This window comes from Cherax quadricarinatus, chromosome 7 (genome assembly GCF_038502225.1).
Source record: "Cherax quadricarinatus isolate ZL_2023a chromosome 7, ASM3850222v1, whole genome shotgun sequence".
Classification (NCBI taxonomy): Eukaryota; Metazoa; Arthropoda; class Malacostraca; order Decapoda; family Parastacidae; genus Cherax; species Cherax quadricarinatus.
The window spans coordinates 61,061,910-61,087,266 of NC_091298.1; the positions used below are offsets into that span (position 1 = coordinate 61,061,910).

Sequence of the window (25,357 nt, forward strand, 5' to 3'; positions counted from 1 at the left end):
AAAGAGGAAAGGGGAAGAGGGAGAAGAAGAAAAAATGAGGAATCAGGTTAAGTCACGGGTGTTCTGAAGTTTGGAGCATCATTCAGTGCTTTCACCATCACCTGAAAAAGAAGAAAAACTTTGTAGTTTTCTTCTTTTTCAGGTCACCCTGCCTCATCGAGAGATGGTCTGTATGTTGAAAAAAAAATAATTTGCAAGAAACATTGTGTTTAAACAAAACTTGTATCCTCTTCACAGGATCCGAAAGCAACATGAAGCATGGGTTGACAGGTTACCTTGCTGGATTGTCTGTGTTGGTGGGTGCTCTTGAGTCTCCACGAGTCCTCTCTTGCCTCACACGCTGCCAAGAAGCTCTCGATACTCCGGCCATGGAACTGCTGCAGCCCAGCATGGAACTTCTCACAAACAATGGTATATTTGTTCAGTCTCCACCTATGGTATAGCTCATGTTTAGTTGTGTAGGAGAAGGCTAATATGGATGATGACACAGTAGAAGCTTGAAATGTAAATACAATTAGGCTACTGTGGTTCACAATAATTGAAAATTTGTGCTGTGGCCTATGTAATTAAAGGTAGATATTTATATCTATGTTTTCAGAGATGACACAGATCACAATTGAAGGCAATAATGTGACCAACTTGGAGACTCTTGTCCGGCGCGTTGCTTATGTCAATGGTAGAGACTTCCCCACACCAGGACGCCGGCCTATTGCCCTCACCACTAATATTTTGTACGTATTACTCTAACTGAAGTAGAGATTTAATTCCACTCACGGTAGATGTTTTGTGTACAGCAGTATATTAGGTACAGTATTTGTTGAGGAATTAAATAAAATTAACAGTCCATGTTAGTATATAACGGTTGTAAAGTAAAAGGACACAAGTGCAACTAATGTGACATTTTATTGTGGCAACGTTTCGCTCTCCAGGAGCTTTGTCAAGCCGTAACGGCTTGACAAAGCTCCTGGAGAGAAAAACGTTGCCACAATAAAATGTCACATTAGTTGAACTTGTGTCCTTTTACTTTACCTATTGTTGGTAATTCTACCAACTTTATTACACTATGTAATGGTTGAATAACATATATTTTTACATGTTTAAGTTAGACTTAAACTTGTCCAAAATGCTCTGCATAACCATGGGCTTTCTGCATGACAACCAAATGTCACCCATCTTTGTACAAACCTTGTATCATGTGGAAATATATCTTTGTCTTCTTGCAACACACTGCCTGTATCCCACTGAAGTAGGGTGGCCCAAAAAGAAAAACAAAAATTTCTCTTTTAAAATTTACTATTTTATACAGGAGAAAGGGTTACTATCCCCTTTTATCTTTGTCTTGTGTTATTGTTTTTTTTTTTTTTTTTACGCTGAGTTGTAAGTAACTGAATAATTTTTTAAAGAACAGAGTGCTACATTAAGATTTTTACGCTGAGTTGTAAGTAACTGAATAATTTTTTAAAGAACAGAGTGCTACATTAAGAAAGATAAGACCAGGATTAGGAAGAATTAGGCATTCATTAGTCCAAAAAGGTCAAAGGTGTTAATAGCTGTTCATACTATTGTAGCAATGTAGTGAAGATGAAAACATTTCTGACTGGCCTCAGGATATGCAACTCTTATATAATGTATGAAGCACTAAGGTGCTCAAGTAATGATAGCACTATCAGTTGTATTTTTAGTGAAAGTTTGGGTGATTTGATCATTTGAAGGAAAGGTACGAGATGCACAGTGTTTAGGATGTGGAAGAATCAGAATGTTTGCATGACACATCTGAAGAAGATCAAATTTGATAAAGAATACAGACTTGAACACCTCTTTAATACCAGAAAGACTTCATTCTGCTGGAAGAGGAATCCTAAAACAACATTCTTCTTTAAAAACATAAAAAAGAAGGTCCTGCACCAATAGCATACAAGCCTGACTACCGTGTGTGTATGTTTATTGTACCTGGGAGGAGCACAGACTTGCCAGTTTGTGTTAGAGGTCACTAAACACAGCACAAGCGGTCGGCTGAGTAAAACTCTTCCTTAATGTATCCTTATCAAATTGTTTGTTTAATTCATGTTAAGAACTAATCCCATGTGGGTCATTCAGTGCAAGACATGATGGAGGCTCGATCCTCCATCTGCTCTATCCTTTTTTTTTTTTTTTTATTTATTTTTTTTTTTTTTTTTTTTTTTTTTTTTTATCACACTGGCCGATTCCCACCAAGGCAGGGTGGCCCGAAAAAGAAAAACTTTCACCATCATTCACTCCATCACTGTCTTGCCAGAAGAGTGCTTTACACTACAGTTTTTAAACTGCAACATTAACACCCCTCCTTCAGAGTGCAGGCACTGTACTTCCCATCTCCAGGACTCAAGTCCGGCCTGCCGGTTTCCCTGAACCCCTTCATAAATGTTACTTTACTCACACTCCAACAGCACGTCAAGTATTAAAAACCATTTGTCTCCATTCACTCCTATCAAACACGCTCATGCATGCCTGCTGGAAGTCCAAGCCCCTCGCACACAAAACCTCCTTTACCCCCTCCCTCCAACCTTTCCTAGGCCGACCCCTACCCCGCCTTCCTTCCACTACAGACTGATACACTCTTGAAGTCACTCTGTTTCGCTCCATTCTCTCTACATGTCCGAACCACCTCAACAACCCTTCCTCAGCCCTCTGGACAACAGTTTTGGTAATCCCGCACCTCCTCCTAACTTCCAAACTACGAATTCTCTGCATTATATTCACACCACACATTGCCCTCAGACATGACATCTCCACTGCCTCCAGCCTTCTCCCCGCTGCAACATTCATCACCCATGCTTCGCACCCATATAAGAGCATTGGTAAAACTATACTCTCATACATTCCCCTCTTTGCCTCCAAGGACAAAGTTCTTTGTCTCCACAGACTCCTAAGTGCACCACTCACCCTTTTCCCCTCATCAATTCTATGATTCACCTCATCTTTCATAGACCCATCCGCTGACACGTCCACTCCCAAATATCTGAATACATTCACCTCCTCCATACTCTCTCCCTCCAATCTGATATCCAATCTTTCATCACCTAATCTTTTTGTTATCCTCATAACCTTACTCTTTCCTGTATTCACTTTTAATTTTCTTCTTTTGCGCACCCTACCAAATTCATCCACCAATTTCTGCAACTTCTCTTCAGAATCTCCCAAGAGCACAGTGTCATCAGCAAAGAGCAACTGTGACAACTCCCACTTTATGTGTGATTCTTTATCTTTTAGCTCCACGCCTCTTGCCAAGACCCTCGCATTTACTTCTCTTACAACCCCATCTATAAATATATTAAACAACCACGGTGACATCACACATCCTTGTCTAAGGCCTACTTTTACTGGGAAATAATTTCCCTCTTTCCTACATACTCTAACTTGAGCCTCACTATACTCGTAAAAACTCTTCACTGCTTTCAGTAACCTACCTCCTACACCATACACCTGCAACATCTGCCACATTGCCCCCCTATCCACCCTATCATACGCCTTTTCCAAATCCATAAATGCCACAAAGACCTCTTAGCCTTATCTAAATACTGTTCACTTATATGGGATTAGGTCAGGGGTTTCAAATAGAGTTAGAGCTAAAGAAGGAGTAGCAATAATGTTGAAGGATAAGCTATGGCAGGAAAAGAGGGACTATAAATGTATTAATTCAAGGATTATGTGGAGTAAAATAAAGATTGGATGTGAAAAGTGGGTTATAATAAGCGTGTATGCACCTGGAGAAGAGAGAAGTGTAGAGGAGAGAGAGAGATTTTGGGAAATGTTGAGTGAATGCGTGGGGAGTTTTGAATCAAGTGTGAGAGTAATGGTGGTTGGGGATTTTAATGCTAAAGTGGGTAAAAATGTTATGGAGGGAGTAGTAGGTAAATTTGGGGTGCCAGGGGTAAATGTAAATGGGGAGCCTTTAATTGAGCTATGTGTAGAAAGAAATTTGGTAATAAGTAATACATATTTTATGAAAAAGAGGATAAATAAATATACAAGGTATGATGTAGCACGTAATGAAAGTAGTTTATTAGATTATGTATTGGTGGATAAAAGGTTGATGGGTAGGCTCCAGGATGTACATGTTTATAGAGGGGCAACTGATATATCGGATCATTATTTAGTTGTAGCTACAGTTAGAGTAAGAGGTAGATGGGAAAAGAGGAAGGTGGCAACAACAAGTAAGAGGGAGGTGAAAGTGTATAAACTAAGGGAGGAGGAAGTTCGGGTGAGATATAAGCGACTATTGGCAGAAAGGTGGGCTAGTGCAAAGATGAGTAGTGGGGGGGTTGAAGAGGGTTGGAATAGTTTTAAAAATGCAGTATTAGAATGTGGGGCAGAAGTTTGTGGTTATAGGAGGGTGGGGGCAGGAGGAAAGAGGAGTGATTGGTGGAATGATGAAGTAAAGGGTGTGATAAAAGAGAAAAAGGTAGCTTATGAGAGGTTTTTACAAAGCAGAAGTGTTATAAGAAGAGCAGAGTATATGGAGAGTAAAAGAAAGGTAAAGAGAGTGGTGAGAGAGTGCAAAAGGAGAGCAGATGATAGAGTGGGAGAGGCACTGTCAAGAAATTTTAATGAAAATAAGAAAAAATTTTGGAGTGAGTTAAACAAGTTAAGAAAGCCTAGGGAAAATATGGATTTGTCAGTTAAAAACAGAGTAGGGGAGTTAGTAGATGGGGAGATGGAGGTATTGGGTAGATGGCGAGAATATTTTGAGGAACTTTTAAATGTTAAGGAAGAAACAGAGGCAGTAATTTCATGCACTGGTCAGGGAGGTATACCATCTTTTAGGAGTGAAGAAGAGCAGAATGTAAGTGTGGGGGAGGTACGTGAGGCATTACGTAAAATGAAAGGGGGTAAAGCAGCTGGAACTGATGGGATCATGACAGAAATGTTAAAAGCAGGGGGGGATATAGTGTTGGAGTGGTTGGTACTTTTGTTTAATAAATGTATGAAAGAGGGGAAGGTACCTAGGGATTGGCAGAGAGCATGTATAGTCCCTTTATATAAAGGGAAAGGGGACAAAAGAGACTGTAAAAATTATAGAGGAATAAGCTTACTGAGTATACCAGGAAAAGTGTACGGTAGGGTTATAATTGAAAGAATTAGAGGTAAGACAGAATGTAGGATTGCGGATGAGCAAGGAGGTTTTAGAGTGGGTAGGGGATGTGTAGATCAGGTGTTTACATTGAAGCATATATGTGAACAGTATTTAGATAAAGATAGGGAAGTTTTTATTGCATTTATGGATTTAGAAAAGGCATATGATAGAGTGGATAGAGGAGCAATGTGGCAGATGTTGCAAGTATATGGAATAGGTGGTAAGTTATTAAATGCTGTAAAGAGTTTTTATGAGGATAGTGAGGCTCAGGTTAGGGTGTGTAGAAGAGAGGGAGACTACTTCCCGGTAAAAGTAGGTCTTAGACAGGGATGTGTAATGTCACCATGGTTGTTTAATATATTTATAGATGGGGTTGTAAAGGAAGTAAATGCTAGGGTGTTTGGGAGAGGGGTGGGATTAAATTATGGGGAATCAAATTCAAAATGGGAATTGACACAGTTACTTTTTGCTGATGATACTGTGCTTATGGGTGATTCTAAAGAAAAATTGCAAAGGTTAGTGGATGAGTTTGGGAATGTGTGTAAAGGTAGAAAGTTGAAAGTGAACATAGAAAAGAGTAAGGTGATGAGGGTGTCAAATGATTTAGATAAAGAAAAATTGGATATCAAATTGGGGAGGAGGAGTATGGAAGAAGTGAATGTTTTCAGATACTTGGGAGTTGACGTGTCGGCGGATGGATTTATGAAGGATGAGGTTAATCATAGAATTGATGAGGGAAAAAAGGTGAGTGGTGCGTTGAGGTATATGTGGAGTCAAAAAACGTTATCTATGGAGGCAAAGAAGGGAATGTATGAAAGTATAGTAGTACCAACACTCTTATATGGGTGTGAAGCTTGGGTGGTAAATGCAGCAGCGAGGAGACGGTTGGAGGCAGCGGAGATGTCCTGTTTAAGGGCAATGTGTGGTGTAAATATTATGCAGAAAATTCGGAGTGTGGAAATTAGGAGAAGGTGTGGAGTTAATAAAAGTATTAGTCAGAGGGCAGAAGAGGGGTTGTTGAGGTGGTTTGGTCATTTAGAGAGAATGGATCACAGTAGAATGACATGGAAAGCATATAAATCTATAGGGGAAGGAAGGCGGGGTAGGGGTCGTCCTCGAAAGGGTTGGAGAGAGGGGGTAAAGGAGGTTTTGTGGGTAAGGGGCTTGGACTTCCAGCAAGCGTGCGTGAGCGTGTTAGATAGGAGTGAATGGAGACGAATGGTACTTGGGACCTGACGATCTGTTGGAGTGTGAGCAGGGTAATATTTAGTGAAGGGATTCAGGGAAACCGGTTATTTTCATATAGTCGGACTTGAGTCCTGGAAATGGGAAGTACAATGCCTGCACTTTAAAGGAGGGGTTTGGGATATTGGCAGTTTGGAGGGATATGTTGTATCTTTATATGTTTATGCTTCTAGACTGTTGTATTCTGAGCACCTCTGCAAAAACAGTGATAATGTGCGAGTGTGGTGAAAGTGTTGAATGATGATGAAAGTATTTTCTTTTTGGGGATTTTCTTTCTTTTTTGGGTCACCCTGCCTCGGTGGGAGACGGCCGACTTGTTGAAAAAAAAAAAAAAAAAAATTATATGTTTCACTGTAAACACCTGGTCCACACACCCCCTACCTTTCCTAAAGCCTCCTTGTTCATCTGCTATCCTATTCTCCGTCTTACTCTTAATTCTTTCAATAATAACTCTTCCATACACTTTACCAGGTATACTCAACAGACTTATCCCCCTATAATTTTTGCACTCTCTTTTGTCCCCTTTGCCTTTATACAAAGGAACTATGCATGCTCTCTGCCAATCCCTAGGTACCTCTATCCTTATCGAAACAAAATTACACTAAGTAGGGGGATTACTATAACTAAAAAATCTACTGGTAATACAGGGTGTTTCACTCATAGAAGGCCCAGAGTTGGTATTCAAATAGTTGCAACCATCTTGTTTGTATATTATACAAATAAGATGGTTGCAACTACAGGAGTACCAGCTTGGAGCCTCCTACAAGTGAAACACCTTGTATAATTCAAGTATAAACTCGTGATTGCAAACAAACCATGGTACAGGTGGCACTTGAACTTGTGGCAAGTGAGTTGTAAAACATCAGGCCAGTACATAAGCCCAGTGGCTTATGCACTGGCCTGGAATTTTACCACTCACTTGCCGTGAGTTTGAGCCCCACTCATCCAGTGGTTTAATTTAAGTGTACAGTGGTATCTTGGGATACGAACAGCTCAAAATTTGAACAGTTATGTAAGTGTATTTATGTAAGTGCTTTTGTAAGTGTATTTTTGGGGGTCTGAAATGGATTAATCTAATTGACATTATTCCTTATAGGAACAAATTCGTTCGGTATCGGCACTCAAACAGCCTTCTGGAACGAATTAAATTTGTATCCCGAGGTACCACTGTATTATTATTATTATTATTATTTACTTAGTTTTACTTCAACAGGTGTGATTCTGGAAAGGCACTGAAAGTTGCAACTGCCCAGAGCTTTGTGGTGGTTATGCAGCCACATCAGCCAAGTATTGAGCTCAATGGCACCACCAACTTTGCTGAGGAGTATGAATCATTCCGCCAAGGCCTTCGTGTTTTCCCTGATGTTGGTGTGTATCTGTCAGCAGCTGCTGAGGAAGCCACTGCTCCGACCCCAGGGGGACAACTGGATGAGTGTGTAGTGTCTGTGTACCCACCTCTCAACCCTGACCATGAAACTTTGGTCCTCCCAGACAACCTTATTTCAGAACTTGGATTGGTGTCATCCATCACTAGGCAGGGAGCAACAATATCAGGAGCACACACAACACATCACTACCAGTCCATTCTTCGTCAGATTCATTATGCCAACCGCAAGCCTGCATATTACCTCAACCGTGCATTCAAACTATCTTGCTCTGAGCTGGGTGGCAGATTTACCAGCAATGAATATGTCCAGACGGTTTGTATTATCCTCTTCAATTTTTTTTTTTTTTTTTGCACAAAGTAGGCTTCTGTTACTTAATTCAAGAGTTAAAAATTTGCTGTTATTATTTCCAAAAGCTTTAAAAACTAACTTAACTACAGTTTAAATTTAATCCTTAAACTGTCCAAATGTAGATCTACGTTTTTTCAACATTTGAAAGTATGTAAAAAAAGTAGATCTTCTCTTCTTTTTTTTTACATTTGAAAACGTGTAAAAAAACTTTGATCTACTTTTTTTTTATATTTGAAAATATGTAAAAAAACGTAGATCTACTTTTGGAGCACTACGCATGTGAACGTAAATTTGTTTGGACAGTTTAAGGGTTAACAAATATTTCTGACATATGGTAAGGACTATGTAAAAAGGATTTTTGGAACAACGTATTTTTCAACATATTTTTCCCTTCCCCTTCTCAACTTGCATGTATTATGGGCTTGCTTTTTGAAGTTTTTAAAAAAATTGCTATTAATATTAAAATAAAAAAAATTTGTATACATCATTGAATTCTTACAGGTGACTGTGATCCACCCACAGTTGAGTGTTGACAGGGGTTCAGGTCTAACTGGCAGTAGCAGTCCCTTGGCCAACACCATTCCTGAGAATCCAGGTCACTCTGGCCACACCCACAGCCAGGGCGCAGAGAGTGGTGGCCCCCTTACTCATCACAACCCACTTCCTGTACCAGCCCATGCCAAGATTGCCGCTCACCATGTGGAGCTCAAACCAGCTCATACTGTCAATGACGTCTACTTCACCTCCAATGTCATGGAAGGAGTGGCAGTGAATAGCGCAGGTAAGATCACTATTGCCTATTTTTTTTTTAAATGTATATTTAAAAATTTTAATGATTAGACCTTGTTTGCAGTGAAATCCAATTTATTTGTAGTTTTTTATTTTACAAATGGTAAAGTTGGTATAATGTGTATACAGTGGACCCCCGGTTTATGATATTATTTCATTCCAGAAGTATGTTCAGGTGCCAGTACTGAATGAATTTGTTCCCATAAGGAATATTGTGAATTAGATTAGTCCATTTCAGACCCCCAAACATACGCGTACAAACGCACTTACATAAATACACTTACATAATTGGTCGCATTGGGAGCTGATCGTAAAGCGGGGGTCCACTGTATATGGAAACATGTTCACTTTGTTAGGTTAAAGGACATAGTTACAACTAATGCGACATTTTATTGTGGGAACATTTCACTTTCAATAACAGCTTCATCAAGCCTTTACCAAAGCTCCTGGAGAGTGAAACATTGACACAATAAAATGTCCCATGAGTTGTATCTGTGACTTTTTCATTAATTCTACCATTATGAGCCTGGCCCACAGGCAGGCTCCAGGAGGAGAAAGACTTGAAATTCATCAAAGGTATATATTATTTATGTTCTCTTTGTCAAGGTCAAGAAATGATACTAATATATTACATTAGTATTAGTGATACTGTACATTTCATCACTTGTTTTCTTTAGATATAGAAAAAAGTTATCCCTCATAAGAGTTTAATTCACTGCTGCATATTTCAGTGTATTTTTAAGGTGAGTATGTTAGCATACCTGTCAGTTTCTGTGGTAATCAGATTAGTATGCTGATCTCAAAATATAAAACCATTAATTCTAAATTCATGCTTTTTTTTTATAACATTTTTCAAAAACAGAATGATACACGATTCTCGGTATACCCAACTTATTTTTGTGTTTAATGTTATGAAGGTTCCATGTACCTCTTACAACAACAACTTAGTTATTAATTATTATTATTATGTGATAATTTCAATAATGGTGCCACAGGTAACTAATAAAGAAAAATGGGAAACTTTAGCCAAAGACCATGTATCAAGGCAATAGTTAAAGAACTACTATGTTTCATGTGTCTTTTTCCCTTTCTCCATATTTTTTTTAGTGGGCACGTGTGTACAGAATTTTGTTGCGGAAGCTTAACGTAGTATTTTTACTGAATATTACATATAATGTGACTACCAAATTCTTTTTTCTGTTTGTGAATTAATGTATCTGTCTGTATCTGATTTATCGTTCATGAGGGGCAGATATTGTCTGGCATTATCTCCAGGCATCTCTAATGCCTTTGAGTTTTAAAAACATGAAGGAACAGCTGTAAATTAGCCAAGGAATTCCACATGTTGGCTTGCCTGTCAGATAAATAAATGAAGCGTTTGGAACTTGCCTGCATTAATAAGAAAGTGAGGAATGATTGAAGATTACCTCACCTTTCATGTTGAAGGCAGCAATTGGTAGGGAAAAAATGAAAAGGTAACTTCTGAAGCTCAGATAAGGAAACTGCAGTGGGCAAAAACGTGGGAATGGTGTACTGGATTTTGAAAGTACAGTTTGGAGGCAGAGGAAATGAAGACCACTAACATGCACTGCTTTATATTTATCCTCTTCCCTCTCTCTCTTCCCTTCCCATCAACACAAAACATTTGGGAAAAAGACTTTTTTTTTTCCTCAACAAGTCGGCTGTCTCCCACTGAGGCAGGGTGACCCAAAAAAGAAAGAAAATCCCCAAAAAGAAAATACTTTCATCATCATTCAACACTTTCACCACACTCACACATTATCACTGTTTTTGCAGAGGTGCTCAGAATACAACAGTTTAGAAACATATACGTATAAAGATACACAACATATCCCTCCAAACTGCCAATATCCCAAACCCCTCCTTTAAAGTGCAGGCATTGTACTTCCCATTTCCAGGACTCAAGTCCAACTATATGAAAATAACCGGTTTCCCTGAATCCCTTCACTAAATATTACCCTGCTCACACTCCAACAGATTGTCAGGTCCCAAGTATCGTTCGTCTCCATTCACTCCGATCTAACATGCTCACGCACGCTTGCTGGAAGTCCAAACCCCTCGCCCACAAAACCTCCTTTACCCCCCTCTCTCCAACCCTTTCGAGGACGACCCTTACCCCTCCTTCCTTCCCCTATAGATTTATATGCTTTCCATGTCATTCTACTTTGATCCATTCTCTCTAAATGACCAAACCACCTCAACAACCCCTCTTCTGCCCTCTGACTAATGCTTTTATTAACTCCACACCTTCTAATTTCCACACTCCGAATTTTCTGCATAATATTTACACCACACATTGCCCTTAGACAGGACATCTCCGCTGCCTCCAACCGTCTCCTCGCTGCTGCATTTACCACCCAAGCTTCACATCCATATAAGAGTGTTGGTACTACTATACTTTCATACATTCCCTTCTTTGCCTCCATAGATAACGTTTTTTGACTCCACATATACCTCAACGCACCACTCACCTTTTTTCCCTCATCAATTCTATGATTATCCTCATCCTTCATAAATCCATCCGAGAACACATCAACTCCCAAGTATCTGAAAACATTCACTTCTTCCATACTCCTCTTCCCTAATTTGATATCCAATTTTTCTTTATCTAAATCATTTGATACCCTCATCACCTTACTCTTTTCTATGTTCACTTTCAACTTTCTACCTTTACACACATTCCCAAACTCATCCACTAAACTTTGCAATTTTTCTTTAGAATCTCCCATAAGCACAGTATCATCAGCAAAAAGTAACTGTGTCAATTCCCATTTTGAATTTGATTCCCCATAATTTAATCCCACCCCTCTCCCGAACACCCTAGCATTTACTTCTTTTACAACCCCATCTATAAATATATTAAACAACCATGGTGACATTACACATCTCTATCTAAGACCTACTTTTACCGGGAAGTATTCTCCCTCTCGTCTACACACCCTAACCTGAGCCTCACTATCCTCATAAAAACTCTTAACAGCATTTAGTAACTTACCACCTATTCCATATACAGTGGACCCCCGGTTAACGATATTTTTTCACTCCAGAAGTATGTTCAGGTGCCAGTACTGACCGAATTTGTTCCCATAAGAAATATTGTGAAGTAGATTAGTCCATTTCAGACCCCCAAACATACACGTACAAACGCACTTACATAAATACACTTACATAATTGGTCACATTCGGAGGTAATCGTTATGCGGGGGTCCACTGTACTTGCAACATCTGCCACATTGCTCCTCTATCCACTCTATCATATGCCTTTTCTAAATCCATAAATGCAATAAAAACTTCCCTACCTTTATCTAAATACTGTTCACATATATGCTTCAATGTAAACACTTGATCTACACATCCCCTACCCACTCTGAAGCCTCCCTGCTCATCCGCAATCCTACATTCTGTCTTACCTCTAATTCTTTCAATTATAACCCTACCGTATACTTTTCCTGGTATACTCAGTAAACTTATTCCTCTATAATTTTTACAATCTCTCTTGTCCCCTTTCCCTTTATATAAAGGGACTATACATGCTCTCTGCCAATCCCTAGGTACCTTCCCCTCTTTCATACATTTATTAAACAAAAGTACCAACCACTCCAACACTATATCCCCCCCCTGCTTTTAACATTTCTGTCATGATCCCATTAGTTCCAGCTGCTTTACCCCCTTTCATTCTACGTAATGCCTCACGTACTTCCACCACACTTACATTCTGCTCTTCTTCACTCCTAAAAGATGGTACACCTCCCTGGCCAGTGCATGAAATTACCGCCTCCCTTTCTTCTTCAACATTTAAAAGTTCCTCAAAATATTCTCGCCATCTACCTAATACCTCCATCTCCCCATCTACTAACTCCCCTACTCTGTTTTTAACTGATAAATCTATACTTTCCCTAGGCTTTCTTAACTTGTTTAACTCACTCCAAAATTTTTTCTTATTTTCATTAAAATTTCTTGACAGTGCCTCTCCCACTCTATCATCTGCTCTCCTTTTGCACTCTCTCGCCACTCTCTTCACCTTTCTTTTACTCTCCATATACTCTGCTCTTCTTATAACACTTCTGTTAATGATTATTTGGGTGAGAATAGCAACCTTTTGAATATAAAAAATGCAGTGTTGAAAATATTGAGCACTTCTTAGCCAATCAGGTTTGTTGATGTAGTGTAGAAATGATTGGAAAAGTAGCAAGAGTTCAAACTAGGGATGTGTAAGATGTAATAAGGTATTATAGGTGCTGACTGTGTATCCTACTTGTGGCCGACAGACCTGTATGGGGGTAGCAGGACTCAGGCTGCTGTGCTGGCGGCGGGTGAGCTCAATACATGCCATGTACTGTTGGCTCTATAGAGGAATAATTCATAGCACTTACTTGGGGCTTATATGCAGGCTGCTTATTGTAAAAGAAAAAAAAAGTGTATTTTGTTATTTCTAAGATCTGGTAATATAGTCCCGGGAAACTATCGAATAAAAGATGTATTTCATCTCAGTACAATGTACAGTATTCAGATTTCAGGAAATTTGCTCTCACCTTTTTGTTTATTTGCAAATAAATTGTATTGGTATTTAATATTGCTGATATATCTCTGCCACTTTGCTTTCATGTGAAAATAGCTTCTCTGATAATATAGCACACCAGCCTGGATTTTGCCCTTGCTTGTAAAACTTGCACCATTGTCCAGAACCACATACAAAGAAGTGAGCTAGATGTTTCGCACATTTATCCTGAACTTCTCAGTTTCACGTTCAGGATTATAGCACAGCTGCACAAATAGGGCACTAGTATGATTGTAAAATACAAAATGTAAAATGTGTAGTATTTATCTCCTAGCTCCTATAACTGTCTTTATATGAGATAGCATTGTTTGCCCATTATTGCAACTAGTTCTAGATGTCTGGCTGTAAATATTTTGAAATGCCACAAGTACCATAGCAATATAAGTGATGTAAAGCAAAGAGCAGAATAAGGGCTATTGAAATGGTTTGCTCCTACAGAAAGAGATGCACAAAATCATTAGGTTCACTAATGCCCCAACACCAGCCTTATACAAGTGCAATGATCACCAGTTTGACAAGTGCATGGATTGGCAGACTAAAACAGGTGCACAGATCACCAGTCTTAGAAGTGCACAGATTGCCAGCCTTACACAAGTGCACAGATTGCCAGCCTAACACAAGTGCACATATTACCAGTTATACATAAATGCATGGATCACCATCATACATTAGTGTTCAGATCACCAGTCATACACAAGTACGAGGATCACCAGCCATACACAAGTACAAGGATCACCAGCCATACACAAGCAAAAAGATCACCATCCATGCACAAATACAAGGATCACCAGCCATGCACAAATACAAGGATCACCAGCCATACACAAGTACAAGGATCACCAGCCATACACAAGTACAAGGACCACCAGCCATACACAAGTACAAGGATCACCAGCCATTCACCAGCACAAGGATCACCATCATATGCAAATACAAGGATCACCATCATATGTAAATACAAAGATCACCATCATATGCAAGTACAAGGATCACCAGCCATACACTAGCACAAGGATCACCAGCCATACACTAGCACAAGGATCACCAGCCATACACAATCACAAGGATCACCGTTACATGCAAGTACAAGAATCGCCAACCATACACAAGTATCAAATTACAGCCATACAAACATTTAGGAATTACCAGCCATACACAAGCACACCGATCACCAGTCATACACACATCAAGCATCTCCAACCATACAGAGGTGCAAGGATGATAACCATACACAAGTACAGTGGACCCCCGGTTTACAATCAGCTCCCAATGCCACCAATTATGTAAGTGTATTTATGTAAGTGCATTTGTATGTGTATGTTTGGGGGTCTGAAATGGACTAATCTAATTCACAATATTCCTTATGGGAACAAATTCGGTCAGTACTGGCACCTGAATATACTTCTGGGATGAAATAATATCGTAAACCGGGGGTCCACTGTACAAGGATCACCAACCAAGCACCAAACAACCAGTCAGACACATGTTCATGAATTAAATGCCCTTGTATCATACCTGTACTTACCATGATCAGACCACAAGCACCAATATGTAATTAGCATAGTAATTTTGTTCTGTAACACTATTTACATAAACATTTTAAACGCATTAATTTACAGCAAACATTAACTTAAAAATACGTATACGCAGAGATCTTAATGAAATAAACCTTTTAAATAATATAGTCGTTGTTTGGCAGTGATTATCAACAAACCCTTCAGTCCAGTAAACCAACACTTAAACCCACTCAGGTTTTTTTTTTTTTATATTTTGTAATTAAGAATAAAGTTGATTTACACTAATAATCCTGGTGTATAACTTTTTTTTTTGTATGGGATAAAAAAGATTGTGTTATGGCCAACTGTATATGGGTGTAGTGCCTGCAGTTTAAAAGTTGGATGGGGATATTACCATTGAGTGGGTTAACATGGAACTTTAATGCCTGTGCCATTTTGGAAATAAGTAAGTTTATTCAGGTATACACAAATACAGTTACATAGATTATCATACATAGCAGCATATGTGTAGAGAACCTGGGATAACCCAAAAAAGTCGGACAGAGTGACTTATTTCCATTGGGGTCCTTTATATAATGAAGTTTGTGAGTAATGATGAATGATCTTCAGTATTATTTCAGTAATAATGATACTCATGTTTAGATGTGCTATTAAATAATTTAGTATAGCTTTTGTGAGGTCAAAAGTACGCTTGACTTCTCAGACATTAAAATGTCAGTCTGTCTGTATCTCTGATGCTCTTTTTTTCTCTTATGATCTTACCTTTAAGAAAGTGGCCAAAATGTAATAATAACCTCTAGGCATTCCTGCTCCTCGACTAAAAATGGTTCGCCTTATGGTATTTTGACTTTATGATGATGCAAGAGCAATTACTTTCCTGATGAAACTTAAAGATAATTACCCAGCATGAAGGCGGCAAGTCCATAACTTGTAGTCATTTATTTACTTTTCATTACTGGTATTTAATTAGTTACAATAATTATTTGTTTATATACTCATTCAGCGATAGTAGTTATTTATTTATTTACTCATTCAGTGATAGTAATTATCTATGTATTTATTTAGCATATTCATATTCGACATACGTATTTTCAACTTAGGATGGATTTGTCAAAACATAACCCCATCATAAGTCAAGGAGCACCTGTACTTTCTGTGTGTCCTCATAGAATCTTTCTTATATGTCCTGTACCCCACATATCCTTACCACACTACAGAATATTAATATTAACCTGCTTTACTACTAATTCCACCTCTCCTTCCTTTTGTCACTCCTATCTTCCATACCATTTCTTGTGAATTTTCTCTCCCTTGTTTCTTAATTATACTGCATCCATTTTTTAGTTCTCTTTTGTAGCCTCAGCTTTAGATTTGTGTCTAATTCCATGGCCAAATTTTTCTTCCAAAGGCCAGGGTTGTAGGAATAATTTTTTTCAATGCTCTGGCCTTGTAGGAGTAGTCTAATCAGAAAATACATTTCAACAGAGCTAAAGATCTTGTTGAAAAGACCTGTTTTAACTAAAACAACTTATAATTTAAAAAAAAAATTTTACTGCAACACGTAATGGTTACTTTATCTTGCTTAGGAAAGGTAATTCAAAAACAAATGAGTTGATATATTTTCTTGAAAGATACTTTCACTCTGGTAAAACAAACTTGATACTGTGCTTATATGATTATGTGAATGTTTTAATGAGCTTATTATAATAATTCTCCAGTTTGGAAAGTCTCTGAGTTTGAATAGATCATTTAGAAAACCAACAAGTTGATAAATGAGACACTTGTCCAACATTTGGTTATCTTTATTCTGGAAATGTTTTGCCAGCCAGTGGCTTCTTCAGTCTAGTGCTGAGAAGCAGTGATACGTTTCCAGAATAAAGATAGCCAAATGTTGCATGAGGGTTTCATTTATGGTATCTTAAGTTAATTGTTTGCAGTGTGACAGCCAAAGGAGCCATGTGTTCAAGACTGTAAGGTGGCCTTTTTTGGATCTAGCGACAGACTATAATACAAGATTATGAAGTGATGAAGGCACTTTGAATGTTTTGAGCATGATGGTACATTGCTAAACTAGTTTTCTGTGATACTTTAAAGCATGAGAATTGTAAAAGAAAAATATGTGAATATGACATCTTTTAGAGCTTAGAAAATGTTGGAGTAATTGGGACAGTACATTAACTTGCAGTATGTTTCCTTCCCCTTTTGGTGGGAAAAGTGCCTCCCACTTTCAACATTAAGAAATGTAGTAACCTCTGTTTTCCTTTCAAGGAAAACAAATAATGGATTGATTGTTACAGTGCCTGCACTCTAAAGGGGGATTTTGGGATATTTACTGTTTAGAGTGACATCTAAACTGTCGTATCTGCAGGCCTCTGGCAAAACAGGGATGGTGTGAATGATAGTGAAAGTGTTTCTGTTTTGGGTCTCCCTGCCTCGGTGGTAGACAGCCAGCATGTTAAAAATTTACTGTATCAGTGCCATGGTATTGAACTCTACCGTACAGCTCACTTTTGCATATTATGTTTTGCAGATCAGCTGAAGACTGGTAACAAAGGTGTTCCCAGTTAACGTTAGAATGACATAATTACTATGATGCTTATTCTTGTAAATAAATCCATTGATTATAACAGGACATGCAGTGACGATCATCATTGTTGTGTGTGTGGGCTTCCTGGTGTTTATGGTGGTGCTGGGTGTAATCCGTGTTCGTGCTGCCCACACCCGTCATGCTCACGAAGATGTGGCCGATGCAGAGATGGCATGGGATGATTCCTCGCTTAACATCACAGTTAACCCCATGGAGGTATTTATTTGATGTTTTCTCAGTTTAATCTATACTTTTGATTCATGACTGAAACATTGTCGTAAGCTCCTCTCTCTTATGTTTGTGTATGTATGTATGTACATACATACACACACGTGTGTATTATATATATATATAATACACACACACACACATACATACGGCCGACGTGTTAAAAAAAAAAATACGCACACACACGTATGTACCTCATTGATTTTCTGTATAATTGTTTGCCAATGTCCACAGTTCTCAAGATTGTCAGATCATGGCATCATATCTTTGGGCCAGGGCCACTAAACAAAAGGTCACAATGGGACCCCTGTGTGTTTTAACTGTAAGCCAGACTGTTTATTGCTGTATTTTCTAAGCAAAATGTGTATCTCGTCATATGAAGGTAAATTGCCTAAGGTGTACTCTTAGAATGCCTGGTAGCAGAGAGGCTTTTAAATACAATGTTTCATCTTAAGGCTCAGCTTCGGCAATATATTTGTGTATTCCTGTAAACTAGCCTTGGGTAAAATGTATTAAGAGGATTCTCTGCTACCACTCTCTTTATTTTCCTTTGCATGAACATTGTCAAAATAATTGAGTTCCCATCTAAATGGAAGAAATATGCATTGTTAAACATTTTTTTTTATCAATGCGTACATAGCCAAGTATATGTTGCAAGTGCTGTATATGGAATAGGTAGTAAGTTACTAAATGCTGTAAAGAGTTTTTATGAGGATAGCGAGGCTCAGGTTAGGGCATGTAGAAAAGAGGGAGATATTTCCCAGTAAAAGTGGATCTTGGACAGGGATGTGTGGTGTCACCATGGTTCCTGAAATTGTAATGACACGATTGCAAACAAACCATACCGCGGGTGGGGTTTGAACCCATGGTCAGAGAGTCTCAGAACTCCAGACTGCCGCGTTAGTCACTGGGCCAGCTAGCTTCAATAAGATTCATCCAACTAAGTATATTTCTACACCATAGGAAGGTTAACATTGGAAAACCGGTTATTTTTATATAGCCGGACTTGAGTACTGGAAATGGGAAGTATGATGCCTGCACTTTAAAGGAGGGGTTTGGGATATTGGCAGTTTGGAGGGATATGTTATATATCTTTATATATGCTTCAAAACTTGTATCTGGGAGCCTCTGCAAAGACAGTGATTATGTATGAGGTGAAAGTGTTGAATGATGATGAAAGTATTTTCTTTTTTGGAGATTTTCTTTCTTCTTGGGTCACCCTGCCTCGGTGGGAGACAGCAAACTTGTTGAAAAAAAAAAAATAATAAATAACCTACAATTAAAGTAGGCCCTCCTGGGTGAAAGTTATACACCCTCAATCTTGGCACTTTGAAATTAATTAAGCAATGATTTATTAATGCTGGTCTGCAGACATGATTGTTTGCAAATACTCACACAAAAAAATTAATTAAAAATGTTCCAAGCCAGTTTTGCACTAAATGCATTGATAGTTTATATCTTCATTTTATGCAATTGGGGAGAGTTCATATTTGTTCGGTAGAGGCTGGTAAAGAATTTTAGATCTAATATTGACATTGTTCTGTTGTTCTTGGATGGCCCATCTATCCACATCCAATACCTGTCAGGGGTTGATGGGTGGGGGAACACACACACAGATGGTTGAGATGCCAGTGTGTTGGTTGGGTTGCCAAGGAGTCTTTGGAGACAAGAGACCCTCCAGTCTCTGACTGGTGGTCATGGAGAAGAGGACAAGGGTATGAGTGAATGATCTCCTTTTTTTCTCCCCCTACTCTAGCTCAGCCTGATGCACTACACTTTCACCACGACCCTTCCTCCCCATACAGTTATTCTCGCTATGCCTTCCCTACACCATATGCCCAGACACCTAATACCTTGCTATAACAGTGAGAGGGTATAGAACATGTGGAAGTGTGTTGTTTCAAATACAATGGGAAGGAGAATGGAAGAGAAGAGAATAGGAGGGAACAGGAGGGAGAGAAGAGAAGAGCTTGTACAAGTAGTACAGTGGTACCCCGAGTTTCGGCCATAATTCGTTCCAGAAGGCTGTTCGAGTGCCGTTACTGAACAAATTTGTTCCCATAAGGAATAATGTAAATTACATTAGTCCATTTCAGACCCCCAAAAATACACTTACAAAAGCACTTACAGTAATACACTTACATAATTATTCGAGTTGGGATCTGTATGAAACTCAAGGTACCACTGTACTACAAACTAGATACAGACTAATATATCTCAGTAACCCATCTCCAGTTATATGAGTGGTGTCCTTGGGAAAATTAGTTCAAATTCCAAAGCACTCGAGTAAGAAACAGTTTTCAAGAACACTTTAGGATCATAAATGGGGATGTACTATATAACAAATGTCCTACTTAATTTTCATTCACTTTTTTATTGTGGTGGATAATATCTACTGCTACATATTATTATTAATTTGTCAGGGAATAGCACCTGATGTGGGTCTTCATGATGATTCTCTCAACAACTCATAAAGACATAGCTGTTGCTTAAATAGCTGTGTCCTTGACTCAGGGTTACAGATTTAGTGTAAGCTGTACACTTATTCCAATAGGCATCATTTACCAATATAGGGCATTTTAAATGCTTACACATTGCCCAGTGAACATGTTCATTATCTCAAATACTCTACCTCAAGAGGTTACCCTGCATGTTTTTTATGTTTTTTCAACATGGTGGCAGTCTTCTATCAAGGCAGCGTGACCCAAAAAAGAAAACCATAAAGTTTATCTTCTTTTTGCATTTAGTAATTTATACAGGAGAAAGGGTTTACCCTGCATTTATAAACTGCAATTCACTTTTGTTTCAGCAACAACTGGAACTAGCAGAAACACAGCGTCTAAGAGACGAAGATGATGACGACGACGATTCATCAGACGATGGCAGCAACTTTAACGATGATGTGGATTCATCGGATGAAGATGAAGGGAAGCCCAAAGACCTGGAGTGGGATGATTCTACCCTCAAGATATAAGATTTTTTATTATTTTTTTAGTTGTCTTGATTGAGTACCTACAGAGACACAGTGGGCTGGGTCATAAATGACAGAATGATCACATCCTTCTTTAGTCTAACCCAAAATTTTAGTATTTTTTTTTTTAATTGATTTAGAAAATGTATAAAAAGCTAATAATTGCCCTTAACAGACTAATGCGACTGTAAAGTGCCAGCTAAGCATTCTCCGCATTTCTTTTTTTACTTCCACGAGTAGCTGGTCACTCTTTCCTGCCAAGCATTTCAATTTTGCTGTCACCCAGATGACTAACCTTCAGAAGATGAGCTTGGAGTGCCAGTCGTTCATTCATCAGTCCTGTATAGGGGCGTCGTAAGTGTCTCAAGAGATAGTAGAGGATTATATGCCTGCAATATTCTTTAGGGAATACTGTATTGCATGCAAAAAGTTCCTGTTTTGGGAATAGTCATACATGCCACTAGTTATTATGACTTTTTTTTTTTTTTTTTTGTTGCACCAATATTTTAGACGTATGATAGAATGTATATCACTTGCAAAATTTTATAAATTGTCTGAACATTGAAGGGTCTGTCTATGTTGAGTCACCCTGCCAAGATGCGAGATGGCCAGAATGTTAAAAATAAATAAATATAAATACACATATATATATACATATACATATTCACATATACATATTCGCATACACATACCATAACATACATGCATACATTAAACAGTTCCAGGATATAATGGCAGATGTTGGTTCATTTAAATGATGGGTCAGCTTGTACCTAGTGTAATATAGTGTTGTAAATGATTGTACAACACATTCCTCAGGCAGGTACTCTGAAGACATTGTTGTCTTTGTGACACTGAAGGTTGCTAGCAGATGTCCCTCACTTGGTGTAGTCCTCATGACTGAGAAGAGTAATAAAAGCAATCTTAAGAGTTGGATTTGGAAGTAGTTCCTGGAGGTGCAATTGGGAGACTTTGTATCCAGTTTAGTATAATTATATTTTTGAAGGGTGTGGTGGCAGCTTGTGCATTGGCAAAGACAATGACCTGGCAATATTTGCACGGAATGATAGAAATGTTTACATATCTCAACCTGCCTATATTATTTGGTATCATATTACTTTGTAGAATAATCAATATAGCAAGATATATGTATTTAGTAGTCCAATGTAGTCCAAAAATGAAGTGTTTAGTCACAAGCTATGTAAAAACAAAATACAATAATTTTGCTAATATTAATCTTTTTAAGGTGCCAGAATGTGAAGGACAAAAGATACTGGAGAAAGTATCATATGTGTGATATACAAACGTGTCACTTCACAGAAAGCCCGAGCTGGCAACCAGGCACAGGGATGGCTCTCCTACGTTGCATTTTAATGATGTGTGAGGAAAAATGGACCCTGTGGATTGTTAATGCATGGCCCAGTCACTTGACATGATGCAAATCTAGGCAAGAGGCATATCTTAAGGTGTATTATTTTCTTTATTTAGAATGTACATTTTTTGTCTGGAGATACTATTTATTCTCAGAAGGCCTTATGTACTTACAGAGAGTCGAGAGGCTTGATAGCGGCTTGACAGCACGTGTTTTAGACCTCAGGTTATCTTAGCCAGTGTGGGAGAACTATCGCTGTGTTTCACAGACTACTCCTCTCATATTGTCAGATTTTAGCATTTGCACAGCAAATCTTAAACCCAGGAGTCTTCTGCTGGTTGCTTCACATCTCTGCTATTCAGAAAACTAACACATATCATTGCTTTTATGTTCATATGTTATATTAACATCATCTTTTCTTTTAACTCTTTGTTACCAGGATCAGTGAATGTTACACAGAAATTGTGGATCTTCTGGCAGATGCAATATTGCATTTAGGTCGATATGAGAGGACAGTCTGTGTTGAATCTTTTTTATAAATATTAACCACTATCTTTTACATATTAACCTGAGTTTGAAGTTTAAGACAACATCTGTTTCAGCTCACAGTGGAAGACAAAGTTTATCAATTCAATATTTTCATTACATAACTGTATAAAGCTGAAGCTTTAGCTGTAAATTTTAAGATAGCTTCTTGTCTGACAGTGTGAGATGAGCAATAATTTGGTTATATTGTGGTTGGTATGTATCAGAAAACATGATCTATAATAAAATAGTAGGTCTCCTGTAGAGATAGCTAAGCAGCACACTTTTGTTATATTATTCTTGGCAGCCGTTTAAAATATAATTAATCTGAGAGCTTACTTAAAAATCCAGTACTAACTCTTGAAATAAAGTGTGTTTGTTGAAGCATTTTATAGAAGGCCTTCTATCTTTTGTAAATTAAATCTGTACAATGAGTCCCATCGTCAACCTTTCCTATGTCGCTTCTCAATTGTACTGCTATCCTGACATGTACTTATGGTAGCATATATTTGCCAGGATATCTACAAGCTCTTAGATAATAACAATCAAAAGGTTATCCTAAGTGTAAATGTGGAGAGGTTCGTGATTGCGACCTTTGATTAGAAGTTCTGTACGGCACATTTTCATATTAATAACACACAAAATGTGTTTTATGGAAGTACTATCCAAGGCTCAAAGATCACATCACATCTTAAATTGCAGCATTCAGGGCAACAGCCACCTTACTAGACCTCTTTCAAAATATCAAGTGCAGTGTAAACATATTGCATTGCAGTTTTAATATGCTGATCATCATTTGATATGATATGGTGATTCTTTGTATGAAACTAGTGCTTTGTGGCATCAGTTATACCCATCACTGAAGGTGCATAATTGATCATTTTTGGAAGTCGTCTGTCAAATCCTTGTTGCGCCGTTTGTTGAGATTGTTAGCTCGTATATGAAATTCTCAGTGTTGATGTAAAATATGTAATGAGTACAGATAATCTGTGACGAATCGGTAATGGATCTGTAACATTCCGTTGTAGATGACAGCAGCTGTTTTGTTGTTTGAATGATAGACTTAAAGGACCAGGTTTTTTTGTTTTCAAGGCGGCACGCATCCCTCCCTAAAGAACAAAATTTAGTTTGTGTACTTGCTTATCTTGTAGGATCTGTATAGAGCAGCAAGCAGCAGTTGCCTAACAGAGAGTCATCAGCAACTTTGTTTCTTTTAACAGTTCTATGCTTCTTGCTTGTGCTTTTATGAAAGTCACAGATAAGCTTTTAGTTAGCATATAAAGTTTTGTTAGGACTTAACCATAAACATGAATCATGATAGTTTTATTTTGATACCTCACAAAGCAAGATTTGCCAGGATTTTTGTAATGCAGCCATTTGTAAAGGAACTACCATGCACCAGTGACACCAAATTACAAAAAAAGGGGGCGGGTATACATAAAAAAATTCTATGTTGCAAATGTTAAACAATTACAATACTATGTGTATGTATGCATATTCTGTATGTATGCATATATGCACAAAATAACCACATCGTAGCCAGCACTTTTTCATGGGTTTACAATAATGGAATGGAATAATATCAGCCCAGGAAGGCAAGTCTACGGAGGCATCCCACAAGGAAGAGAGTCATGTGAGGCCACCTAGCCTGACTGCCAGGTGCTAGATGTCAAAGGTTCAAGGAAGTGTTTTAAGAAACAGCAGAAAAAGACATTCCATAAGTGTTATAGGTGTGATAATAAACAGGAGAATACATCATTAATAACGTGTCAAGAATCAAGAAAGAGCCAACGAACCTGGTAGGATGCCTCCGTAGACACACCTACCTGGGCTGATATTTATTCCTTTCCATTATTGCAAACTCTTGAAAATGTATTGGTTGCAACATGAAAGGCCTAGATTTATCATTCAACTTCCCCCTGTGGTGGTTTTGTGTGTGTGTATATATATACATATGTATACTTACAATATACAGTATATAATCATAAGAGTTATTAAATTTGTAATAAATTAATTAATTTGTGGAAGAAGTTTGTGAAATTCGACTTGAAAGAGTACAGTACAGTAATTAATGACTAATTGTTTACAGTAATTTTTTGGCGGCACTGGTGAAACGAGGCAAAAGAAGGGTTGGGATGGCGCTGGCCGCAGGGTGTAGGCAGTCTGCACAAAACCCCTGGCTTATGTAATCCGTCATCAATAAAAAACCTACACCCAATAAATTTTCTTTATGAGCCTTATTAGATATGCTGATTTATGTCATATATATACATGCAGTTTTATTGGCTAATTGAAATATAGTTCAAGTTCATCAGGCTTCCAGTGAGCAGGAACCAAGGTAAAGTGGCTTTTAAAAAAGTCAGAATAAAAAGTTGAGTATGAGACACGCTTGAACCACTCGACGGCAGAAGAGGAATGAAAACGACTTTGGAGTAATAATGTGGGAACACCTTGTGTTGCAAGCTCACAAGTGTTACAATCACATCTGCAGAGGATATGGTAGGCAGTTCACCTCTTCCCCTCTACCATGTTTCTCCTTTGCCTTGCTTCTACATGTTCATAAATTTCCCTGATTATGTATAATAATAGTTGGGTATGCATTGACACTTTTCACTTTTGCCTGTCTTCTCTTCACCTGAGAAAAAGGTTACCTGCTGGTCCACACTACCATTAATGTCTAACTTCAATTAGTCAT

The 25,357-nt window shown here is 38.2% G+C and overlaps 1 protein-coding gene across 1 annotated transcript; it reads left to right on the forward strand.

Moving 5' to 3' along the window:
- The first annotated feature begins 212 nt into the window (after positions 1–212).
- On the forward strand, positions 213–24,884 carry Cals (calsyntenin 1). Its single transcript, XM_070082574.1, has 6 exons — positions 213–411; positions 599–731; positions 7,572–8,058; positions 8,596–8,875; positions 17,610–17,782; positions 20,604–24,884. The coding sequence occupies exons 1-6, from the start codon at positions 252–254 to the stop codon at positions 20,766–20,768; spliced, it is 1,398 nt and encodes a 465-aa protein (XP_069938675.1). The 5' UTR covers positions 213–251; the 3' UTR covers positions 20,769–24,884.
- Positions 24,885–25,357: the final 473 nt, after the last annotated feature.

What these genes read in the sequence shown, in the direction of transcription:
- Cals (XM_070082574.1), top strand. Translation starts at nt 252, where the DNA reads ATGAAGCATGGGTTGACAGGTTACCTTGCTGGATTGTCTGTGTTGGTG. An exon ending in GGAACTTCTCACAAACAATG is followed by an intron (nt 412 to 598) that starts GTATATTTGTTC and finishes CTATGTTTTCAG; the next exon opens with AGATGACACAGATCACAATT. An exon ending in TCACAGTTAACCCCATGGAG is followed by an intron (nt 17,783 to 20,603) that starts GTATTTATTTGA and finishes CTTTTGTTTCAG; the next exon opens with CAACAACTGGAACTAGCAGA.